Below are 12,434 nucleotides of genomic sequence, written 5' to 3'. Positions count from 1 at the left end.
AATTTGACTACGAATATGAAATCATTAACATTAGAAGATATGAAGTGAATAACTTAACAACTTTTTAAAAGTATTCACAAAAATATTTATATTTATTTAAGAATAATCGTCAAATTAAAATACTGTCCTTTTTTATTGGCTTATTGATTCGTGAAAATTAATAATAGCAATAATAAATAATAAGCAATTGTTTAACAGTTTAACTGTTTAACGGGTTTGTCTCAATACTTGTGGAAACTTAACAATTTTTTTTACACAATTTATTATTTAATCTCGCACAAAATGATTTGTTTGGCATTCACTTAAAATGTTTTACAAAGATTGACAAACATTTTGACATTTTCTTCACATCCACGATCAATATTCACTATCTAGTAAGAATGATTTTAGGTTCTAAGCTTCTTGAACATATTTTTAAATATCCTGTGGAAAATTAAGACGGTGACTACTCATAATAATATGATGGTTACCACATAGTAACCGTCCACAGTTAAAACTTTATGTTAAGGAAATTATCACCACTCGTGTTATACATCTATACAAATAAAAAACCATTTTTAAATGAATAAAATATTAAATAAAATGATTATTATTCCATTATTAAACCAGCTTATTACAACAATAATATACATTTCTATATTGTATTATCAATACAAAATGAAATATACAAATCAATAATATAAAAATGATACTATAAGTCAATAAATATTTACTAAAAATATTTTTAAAATTTAAATAATATTTACAAAACAAAGAAAAATCGTTATAAACTCTTATACATAAAAAATTTAAATATTGCATCAATGTAAATTTATTTTTCGTTTACTTATAATTGCTACATAGGTAATTTTTTTTTTAAATGATTATGTTTTTACATCCTCCAATGTGTAAGAATTTTCGTGATTTCCTGATTCTTGAATGTTCATTTTAACAACCCAGTGAGATGGACTTTTACTCTGTAATTGTTTGAGTTTATTTTTAAAAATAATATACCAGATGATTCCAATGATGGTACAGATAACTGATTCTACGTAATAACCATTCACTATTGTGATACAATCTCCTCCCTTCGACTTACATACCTTCATAAAACAATAAAATAATGAAACATAAAATTAAAATTTGTTTTAACTTTTTTACCAATATTGTTTTTTTGTTCAAATAATTACGTATAAATATATAAATTACATAAAGTATTATGGATAGCTGTTAACAGCTGCTTACATTTTGAAGATGTGAAGTTGAACAATTATTATTTGAGTCAAATGAACATTCCTTGAATGTTAATAAATCAATTAAGGCAAATGAAAGCAGTTTTGACGATGTACTTGCTATGTTTGAAAGACTGTTTAATAATGTCATGTAAGTACCGCCAAAACGAGCATCAGTTATTCGACAATAAAAAGCTACTAAAGCAGTTGTCATTATGTTATATTGGATCTATAACAAAATTATTTTTACTTCGTTCATACTTATCAATATATCAATCGAAATTTACTTATAAATACAATTTAAGTTACTCACATCATTTGTTGATTCTATTAACACTAATATCGCGTAGTAGTGCATTGGAATATCTACGATACCGTTATTTTTTATTAACTTTGATCCATAATAAATAAGTATAAGAAACATTAAGTTCCAAAATAATCTATAATAAATTATAAAATAAACATAACAGTGCATACATAATAATTTGAATACATTTATGATGATAACTAATAAGTAATAAGTTTCAGATATAATAAAAAATTCTAAAAAAATAATTAGGTAAATTTATATTTCGTACTTAAATTACAAAAATGTTTAAAATAATTTAGTTATATAATATTTATTTCATAAAAATTATATTGAATTAAAATAGGTATTGAATGAAACCAAATTATTTTATTTTTAAAAAGAAATCCTATTGGTGGTTTGATATTTTACAGAGGGTAAGTAGAAGTTTTTGATATAGCCATCTTATCAAATTTATAAATAAAATTGTTTTTATTTAGGAATATCTAAAATGAGTGTAACTCTATATTATATATATTAAATAGCGATTATAAAATATTACAACCAAATTAAACTGGAGAATTTAAGTTCTTACACAAGATACATAGTATGTGTACCTAAATGTATTTGTATTCGTATAGGAATTTACACATCGCATACGTAATTTTTTAGCTACTACTCAATAAAAGTTCCCAAATATATCTTCATGTATATTATTGATAGTATTTTATTAAAATAAACATTGCAATTAATGACTATTGATTTTTGTGGAATTGATATATTTGTAAAAAAATATAGTAATAATTACTTCGAATTTTTCATAATAATTTCAGAACTATAAATTTCGTCTAATTATTATATTTTTTAATTTTTTAATTTTTTAAATTCTTTATGCTTAGAATTTACAGTTTGAGATAACATTTCATTTGAATGTGGTTAATATATAATTAATATTTAAATGTTTATACTTGATAGGCGTAATGTTTAGGTATATGCTCATCGGTTTTGGGCCTGCAGTGTATTTTGCAGCAATTACTGGTATAATCATTTTTATAACATACATTCCTGTTTGTATAATCATAATGTTTTCTTTTGGCACACCGATATCAATAAGTTTTAAGTTCACCACTTTCTCACTTGGTGCAAACCCAATCTTAAATAATCCGTATAACATATTGTTTATTATTGTAATTGATAAAATTAAAACTCTAAAAATGGTTTTTAATGTAATGATTGTTATAATAGATTTATAAAATTAAAGAATCATGATTTTAATTAAAAAAGGAAATAATAATTTTTTAAGTTAGTACTTATATTAAATTAAATATTATTACAATTTTTTAAATAATTTAGATCCTTATTTGATATACTTTTAAGTTAAGAATATAAATTAATATATCAGCGAAGAACAAAACGGTAATTATCACAAAAATACTTTATGACTTATAGCCAACTCTCTACAAAAATACATTTTGGGTGAAAATAGTAATTGAATTTTATTTGTTTTAGGCGAAAACAGGCCACAGATAAATCAAGTAATAATTTCTGGTGGAAAAAATAGAAAAATGGTATGCCTATTATTTAATCGAATCTTATTAAAGGAAAATTTAAATTTTGCTTTAATTAATTACACCCATACTTACCATTGATGTCAACAACGCTATTGCTAATATTTTAAAGCTGGGTAGTTTTACAATTTTCCATAAAAGCTTATAGTTTTGAAATGTATTAAGCTTAATGTGATTATTCTCATCTAACCCTATTTTTTTTTCATCTTTGAAAATTGCAATTAAAGTTGTTATTGCCATAAATGAAATGGTCCAGACCAAAAATACACCTGTAATATAGTACATAAGATATAAATTTTATAATTTCATTATTTTTTAATAAATAATATTTTAAGTATCAAATAAATTAAGTTCTAATTATATCAGGTTCGTAAAGATTTTTTTAAAACACACAAATCTCACACTCTATGCTAATATTCTAAATATTTTTATAATTATAAATAGTGTATATCACTTATTACGATTTATGAAAATTACATAAGCGTTTGCTAAAAGCCTAATAAAATGAATGTTACTAAATGTATATATTGGCAGTTGAACTGAAATTGATGCGTTTAAATTTTGCTTATATAATATAATAGTTTAGTGATGACTGATGTATCCTATAGATATGTATTATAGTTCTCATCTCTAAGTTTCAAATTACATTTTTCCATTTAATATAAGTATAAAAAAATGGATATTATTTTTGTTAATAGTTCATTTCAATCAACCTAACCTAATGATAGTTATATTTAAAATTATTTTAAAATTTTTTTTTTGTTGACTTAATTTTCATGGTAACTATTCCTCCAGCATTAGGCGTTATCCTTAAATATTTATTGCTGAAGTCTTCCGACGTCAATAGGATGAATGGTACGGAGCCCAACATTACACCCATTACTTGTCCAATTGAAGCACATGTAGATGCAAAGCCAACATTGTTTCTTTATAGAACCATAATAAAACAAACACAGATATATGTTAACATTTATTATACTTTATAGTAAACGTCAATGAAAATAACAATACAAACTTGTGTAGCAAAGTTAATGCCCAACCATCAACTGCTATATCTTGTGTGGCGCCCAAGAAATTACACAGAAACATCACAAATATTAGTTTAAGTATATTTGGTTTTTTATTCGTTTCTGGGAATAAGTCATCGATATTGAGAACCATATAAAAAAAACATATTCCTATTCAACACAAACCATTATTAAAACTAGAAATATTCAAGCATTTCAATTGTTTAATTGTTTGTTTATAGGTATTAAGGTTCCGTACAATTTAAGACTTTTATTTTAAATCGAAAATAATCTGTGCATAAATTGATTGTGCATACCCATTAATAACTGATTGGAATGAGCCATGATTTACGCCTCCCAATTTTTCGTATATAGAGTGAATCTATTAAAGGCGCCCATAACAGTTTTAAGCTAAACGGCCATGTAACTAGACCAAATAGAGCCTAAAAAATATATCATATTTATTGTAAAGTAATTCAAATATAATATTCTAGATTTAAAATCCAAATTGGTGCATTTACCTGTTCCTTGTAAGTTACATTTTGTTTGCTTTGCAAAAATAATTGAATAGCGTGGACTAAACCTAATGGCATGCTTTGCATCATATAAAGAACTAATAATAGAAAAACATTCAACCAATCTCCTTTCAAATTTGTTTTGGTTATAATCAAATCGTTTTTCTCTGCCGATTTTGTTGCACCACCTTCTTGGATTTGCAATGTCATGGTGCTTATTCAGAAGTTTGATTATACGAATAATAGAAATTATGATGATATAACTACGTATTTTTACACACCACAAATATTTATATATTATGGTATAACTTAATATTTTAAATGATTTATTATGTTTAATTTGTAATTAGATTATTTACTTTTAAACAAATCTGAACCATAATACCATAGTACCTACCATCGAAATAAAAATCATCGAATAACTATATAAATGGTTATTACTGAACTGTGCAAAATATATTTTAATTACTTAAGAGATAGTGAATTAACGGTGTCAGATTTTATCATCTGATAACCCACGTGGACGTGTGTACTTATTGTATGTTATTAAAATGGGTTAGTTAATTTAGTTATCAATAGTAAGATGTACCGAGTGATAGATAATAGCAATAATATTATCTTGCATGTACAATATTGAAATCAATATAGTGGCCAATTCGGTGTGATTATGTATCTGGAAATCATATTATCAACTTTTTAACATAAACTATGATAGTGAGCTATATTAAAATTCAAAACTTAAAGAATAATGAAAGTAAAAAACAGAATTCTGTAATGTTATTTTACTTTGAGAAATATAATATAATGATTCATTATCAGTGATTAAAAATGTAAAATAAATAACCATGTTTATTGATTTTTTTTATGTTTTATATCATATCGTAATAACTTAAAACTAATAACAAAATATAAATACGTTAGCTATTGGTTTGCACACAAATATCAAAAATGCAATTTTTTGTTAAACCATACATTTGGTTTTCGCACGCCGCACAGTTACCTTTTAGTTAGGTACCTTGCATGTTAATATTTGTTTATTAATGATTGTTAATTGTTAATACTTGTTTAAAAGTACATTTACATACATTTTCCTTCCCCCTTAATAGAGTAAGGTAAACGAAAATAAAAATCGTCACTTTTTAAAAAACGATACATAGTAAATTTGAAATTATTTATGCTAATAGAAGCATTTCCACGTCGCGATTCGAAAACTTCACTAATTTCTAAATCCATGTTCAGTGAATATAGGTTAGAGTCAGTCATAAAATGTATGTACACACACTGTAAGTTCTCGAAATGTACTGTTTGTAGGAAATTTAATATTATTTCCGTACTCTTTATCGATGATTATTACTATTTATTAGTGCCCAGATCGATATACCTATAGACGAAAAAATACAATTATTGTCGTGTGCGCAAACCAGTTATATATTTAATATTACCATAGGCCCAAACTAGCTCTGATTTTTCAGGTAAAAATAAAAAATGTGTGCAAACAAGTTGCAGCTAATAAAACCTATGTATAAGCATAATATTCTTTGATAATTTTTTGACATCAATATCGAATATTTTAAATAGTCGGACGTTTACAACGTAGATCAACTCATCGATGATTTATCGTAGGTAACAAAATAGAATAAATAAAAGAATAGTAAATAAAATATGTGTTTTGTACATAATAATGATACTAATATTAATGGCTATCACTAACGATCGACACAAAACTTTATCGATTCACAAGACTGGGATTTGGAATTTATTATAATTTTTCTTACTATCTATATTATAGTACTTGATCTAGAACAAAGTTCACATTGAGTAACTTATATTAATTTCAATATAATTTTAGTGCATAAAAACTGTGATTTTAATTTTTAAAACTTTATTACGAATAGCACATCACATGTAATAGAAGATTGAGTGAATAATTTAACTACTTTTTAAAATATTCAAGTCAATATTTATATTTATTCAAGAATAATCGTCAAATTAAATTACCGACCTTTTTGGTTGGTTTAATGAATATTGATGATTTGATAAAATTAATAATAACAATAATAAATAATAAGTATTAGTTTAACCGTTTAATGTATTTGTCCGGGTATTCGTCTGAATATTTTGGTTAATATAATTAAAATTATTTTCCTTAAATTATTTGTTAGTTAACGTCACAGAATGATCGCTTTGGATCGCGTTTTTAAAACAAGGTTCAACATCAATTTTGACATTTTCTTCACTTCTTCGATCAACATACACCATCCAGTAAGAAGAACTTTTTGTTTGAAAATTTTTGAACATATTTTTAAACATTCCATACCAAATGAAGCCGATGACTACACATATGATGATTTCTACGTAATAACCGTCCACAGTTACAAGGCAGTTACCACCATTTGTGTTACACGTCTATACAAATTAAAACCATATTCAAGTTAATATAATATTAAGTAAAACGATTATTATTCATTATAAAGCAACTTATTATAATTTTCATATTAGATGATTTAAACAAATCAATATAAACAGACATTTTGTTTAGTAGAAACAGAAATTCATCAACTATACGACCTATGCATCGTCGTCGTGCTTACAAAATAGTTTACCTAGGTACTATTGCAGTGGCGTACTTAGTATTTTCAAAATAGTTCTCACATTTAGCCAATTCTAGTAGTTAGTTATAGTAATTAATTTATCATTAATCATGTATGAGGAGAATTTATTTATTTTGTATATTATGACTTAATAGTATAATCATGATGTTTATGACATGGCCTCATTGTTTACTATGTATTTTATCATTATCAATCAATTTGCCTTATACACAAAATTTAAAAAACACAGAAAACATATTAAACTCCTGCAATGCCTTGTTAGCACACTCTTGGGCCATATACAACACAATATTGATTCAATTACCACTTTTTTATGTTTCCGCAATAACATCAAGATATTATAAACGGCTTTTGATCAATATACTACTTACGAGGATTATTTTTTTTTCCTTTCAACAATAATTATACATACTCTATATATGAATAAGGTAAACGATTGTATAATTAAAATATAAAAAGTAATAACTTAAATTTATTTAAATGATCAATGTCTTACGTTTTTTAAACCCACTGTAGAACAATTGTTGTCATAGTCGTTTGAACACTTTTTAAACGTTAAAAAGTCGATAAATTTTAGTCCTATTGATGACGAATAGGTCATTCCAAAATTTGAAACTGTGGTCAACAATGTCATATATGTTCCACCAAACCGATAGTCACTTATTCGAGAGAAAAATGCTGTTATGGCTACAAGCATTATATAGGAGAGTGCCTATATACATAAACATGTTTAAAAAACAAATATTAAATTACAATTTAATGTGAATCTAATACTATAGGTTCATAAATGTATAGTTTTATCGACCTAAATTCTTATATTATATAGGCACATTTCATTACAACTTTTACCAAATGTAGTTTTCGATATAGATTATATATTTTAAAGGTAGGTATGTATATTATACTGTTTATAGTATGATATTATAGTTTCATAAATATTTAATACGGTTCATCAACTTACCTCACTTACTGCGTTTAAAAATCCTAAGATTAAATAGTAATATACTGGTACGTTTAATACTCCATTACGATATATAATCATTGGTGTAAAATAAATAAAAACAATATATGTAAGACTCCAGATTAATCTGAAACAAACAATTAAAAACATGAAAATATAGAAATCATAATTTATTAGGTATATTAATGTCATTCATTCGTGTTGTTAATTGTTAAAATCCCAAGGACGTAATTAAAATTGCAATAATATGTATATTGTACATATTATAATTTACTAGGTATTCAAGGTTAAATAAAATATTACAAAGTAAAAGTGGCGCGGACGGTAAATAGTCTAGGCACATACAATTTGTAAATTCTTGTGGGGCATCGTGATTATATCGGGCTTATTAATATTCTGTAAAAACATCTTACAGTCAATTTTAGGTTTCTTTTTACGCTATTGAAAATCCAAATTTCGATAATTATAGTATATAATAATATCATATTATCATATGATGAAAAAATGTTTAAATTATTTCTATCTACCTGTCAATCAAATTTAAATTCATATTTGTTAAATTCGTTGGATATTGTATACCTAATGGCATATGCAAGTATATACTTATTACTTAGTATGTATTATAAGTTCTATCACGTCATATTACACCAAACTCTAAAGAAAAAAAATATACACCCGATGCGTAAAATTTATAAAAACTAATTATTATATATTAAATTATATTATAACTGTCTACTTGATGGGCATCGACTTTAAACACACACTCATCGGTTTTGGACCCGATGTATACTTGGATACAGCGAATGGTGTTAAAATCTTTACTGCAAACATCGCTGTAGTGAGTACCATTATATCATCTTTGGGTATGCCGACTTCGACAAGTTTCAAATAAACTAAAGAATTTCTCATCGCAGAAAATCCAATCTGTTGTTAACAAAATAAAAAAAAAAACAATTTTATTATTAAACTTATGTACAGTATTAACATTTTTCTAATAACTTGATTTTTGCATTATTAAGAACAATAACAATTGATTGCTAATAATTGATAATTTTTCAAATTTAAATACGAGTATATCACGTATTACATGCGCATATTCCTATTTTCTTTTTTTGTATAATTACCTTCATTGTTAGTAATGCTATCAATAATACACGAAGATTAGGTAGTTTTATAATATCCCAAAGTAATTTATAACTATTAGTAACGCGAGGTTGTGTATAATTATCTTCCAATTTAATATCCTTTTCTTTTTTAAATATACCGATAAAAGTTGCTATTAATATGAATAAAATGCCACAAATGAAAAATAATCCTATGTAAAAAAAAAAACATATCATATCATATTCAGTCCCTATAGTATAATTGCATATCTTTTTTTTTTAATAATTGTTTTTTTCGATATAAAACCAAAAAATTGAATTTGTATCTAAAAATAAAACTCGGTTAAATAGGCTTAGTATTAAACATATTATATGTTTAATTAATTTTTAGCACAAAATAAAAATGACATTCTTACACATTAGGTACTTACTTACTTTCGAGAGTCATAATACCTCCCATGCCGGGTGCGAGTCGTAAATGTTTGTTACAGAAGTCTTCGGATGTTAGCAGAACGGGAATCACAGAACCTATCATAATGCCAATTGCAAACCCCGAAGAACTGCATACAGACGAATAACCCACGTTGGCTCTATTCAAAACAATGTTCACTTTAAATAACAATGTATTATTATCGGAGTTTTATTCAAAATGTCAAAATAAATAATTAATTTTATTCACTTCTTCAGCATTGTCAGTGCCCAACTGTCGACTACTATGTTCTGCGTCGAAGCCAGCAGATTGAGCACAAAGAACACGCACGTTAATATTAATATGTTAGGTTTTCCAGTTTCGGGTATCCAGTCATTAATGTTATTCGCCGTATAAATCAAAAACACCCCTGTTCATATATGATGCAAAAAAAAATTGTGAACAATAACAATAATAATGTTACTGAGTTACGTATACGATTACAATAAGATTGCATCCAAAAAACCGCACAATTTTGATTTTGACCCTAAAAAGGTCGAAAAACCGTACAGCTTATCGGTCATTTTATAACAAATTACCGAACATTATATTTAGTGAAAATATTGAAAATATAAGATTATAAGATAAATACTATACAATAATCAAGTCATTAGTTGCCACTAACCATTTTTTAGGAGCATTTGTTTCAATTTTTGGAAGAATTTTTACGTGACTAAGATCGTAGAAAGTTTTCAAATAACGTCGTCAGTCAAGTTCAGTTAATCGAACTTTGAAAGTTTTAAATTAATATTTTACATTTTTGAATATATAAATTTTTTTTTGATAAAATATTCAATTATGAGAATAAATAATTTATTATACATATACATATGCGTTTTTTGTTTATTGACATTTTTGGGGTCGAAATCATAACTTTGCGGTTTTTGAATATGATAGTTTTTAAAATTGTGCGGTTTTTGGAGTTAACGTACAATAAGTAATCGAAAAGAACAATAATTACCCATTAAGTATTGAACCGGCAGGAGCCATGATTTTCGTTTTCCTATCCATTGTACATAATGGACGTCTACTAACGGAGCCCAAAATAGTTTAAGACTATACGGCCATATGGCGTAACTCAATAACGCCTAAACAACATAATACATAAATATGTATTTAATATAGGTGTGTCGTATAACAAAACTGTTATAGTAACTGTCTGCGACTGTGAACCGTATAATATGATCTATATACGACTACCACATGATATTTTCTTATTGCATATATTATAAATACAATTGGATTTGGAAAAAAAATATAAGTATACTTAAAAAACTATTAATAAAAATAGACGATTGTTTTGAATAATCCGCCAATGGTTCAAAGGACAGATCCCGGGTATGTGTATTGTAATTATTATTTACATGGGAAACCATTTAAAAATTATTCCAGTCGATTTCTGTGCTATTAAAAATGCAATTTATTTCTGAATGATTTTATTACTTTTTTAATGATTTACTATAAAGACGTTTCAGTATTAATCGATATATTATTATTGATCTCAAATTGAAAAGTTGAACATAATATTATTGGGCTTGAAAAACGAAAAATATATTTTAATTCTTAACTTAACATAATTTATGGTTATTGATTTTCTCATCATACGAAAAGCAAATACAAAATTCACAGTCTATGTGTACTTATACTTAATCATATATATTATTACATATTAGAAATAAAATATTCTTCTACCAAAAATTTCATTGCTCTGAATGTTATGACCTTTGGAGCGTATTAATAAACAAACCGATTAAATAACGTATTTATCAATTTATTATGTTATTAATTAGTTAAAACATTATAAATTACCTGTTCTCCGTAAGTTACTACTTTTTTGCTTTGCAGAATTATTGGTAAAGCTGAAATTGAAAATCCAAAAGGAATTCCTTGCATTATGTACAATAATATTAATAAAAATAAGTTTGGCCGGTCTCCCTTCAAATTTGGTTTAGTCGACATCGAGTGAAGTGTCACATCAAGTTCTTCAGATGCGTTGTTAATTTTCTGTGGGTTTGTCATGTTTGTTCACCGTTAGTACAAATGGAACAATTGCTCTGTGAACATAATATTAGTAAACCTAATACTTATAAAATATATTTTAACTGTGAACAGTATAATCTGGATTTGAAAAAAAACTAAATAATTTATGAATAAGTTTATCAGAATATTATTTTATCATGATTTCGTGACCTATTGTATGTACTATGTAATGAATCTTACAACAAATTAAATTGTTTTGATAACATAACATTTGTATTTCATGTTATGCTAATTAAGGTTAATATAAACACGTAATCGTTCGAAATATTTAAAATTTAAGTTTTTTTTTTAATTATTGGAACGAAATATTATTGCTTTATGGTTTTTGTTTGAGTACTTAGTTTTTATACTTTAAAATTAAAAATACTGCATCCGCTCGTGGTTGGATATCAAATATATTTTTATCATTATTTTAATTAACGTCAGGTAAATTTTTATTTTGTGTATATAAAAAACATATATTATAACTCAACCTGCATGTTATTATTACCAGGAATTAACCTTTTAAAAAACGTATTTTACATTCAAGTTACCTATAGTAGTATTATATGTATTTAATATTTATTGTATATATTGAATACAGTATTGTTTATAAAATAAAAACTCATAGATGAATAAAATTCATAGATTAAATTAATATAAATAATTTCTTTACAAACCAT

General features: G+C 25.4%; 1 protein-coding gene and 1 pseudogene across 1 annotated transcript; both read right to left on the bottom strand.

The window, feature by feature from the left end:
- Nucleotides 1–804: 804 nt before the first annotated feature.
- LOC113549049 lies at nt 805–4,902 on the bottom strand (annotated as a pseudogene).
- A 1,693-nt stretch (nt 4,903–6,595) lies between these two features.
- LOC113550636 (acetyl-coenzyme A transporter 1-like) lies at nt 6,596–11,881 on the bottom strand. The gene is made up of 9 exons (XM_026952596.1): nt 11,542–11,881; nt 10,694–10,820; nt 9,943–10,102; nt 9,699–9,853; nt 9,285–9,475; nt 8,897–9,084; nt 8,161–8,287; nt 7,696–7,911; nt 6,596–6,993 (listed from the first exon to the last, which is right to left on the bottom strand). The coding sequence occupies exons 1-9, from the start codon at nt 11,749–11,751 to the stop codon at nt 6,739–6,741; spliced, it is 1,629 nt and encodes a 542-aa protein (XP_026808397.1). The 5' UTR covers nt 11,752–11,881; the 3' UTR covers nt 6,596–6,738.
- Nucleotides 11,882–12,434: the final 553 nt, after the last annotated feature.

The sequence above is a fragment of the Rhopalosiphum maidis genome, chromosome 1 (assembly GCF_003676215.2).
Source record: "Rhopalosiphum maidis isolate BTI-1 chromosome 1, ASM367621v3, whole genome shotgun sequence".
Lineage (NCBI taxonomy): Eukaryota > Metazoa > Arthropoda > Insecta > Hemiptera > Aphididae > Rhopalosiphum > Rhopalosiphum maidis.
The sequence above is the reverse complement of the archived record's forward strand: the minus strand, read 5'-3'. Positions and strand labels throughout refer to the sequence as shown.

Coding starts and splice junctions, on each gene's coding strand:
- LOC113550636 (XM_026952596.1), bottom strand. CDS start 11,751: ATGACAAACCCACAGAAAATTAACAACGCATCTGAAGAACTTGATGTG. Junction 10,103..10,693: donor GCCGGTTCAATACTTAATGG/GTAATTATTGTT, acceptor ATATATGAACAG/GGGTGTTTTTGATTTATACG. Junction 7,912..8,160: donor TTTTAAACGCAGTAAGTGAG/GTAAGTTGATGA, acceptor TTATGTATATAG/GCACTCTCCTATATAATGCT.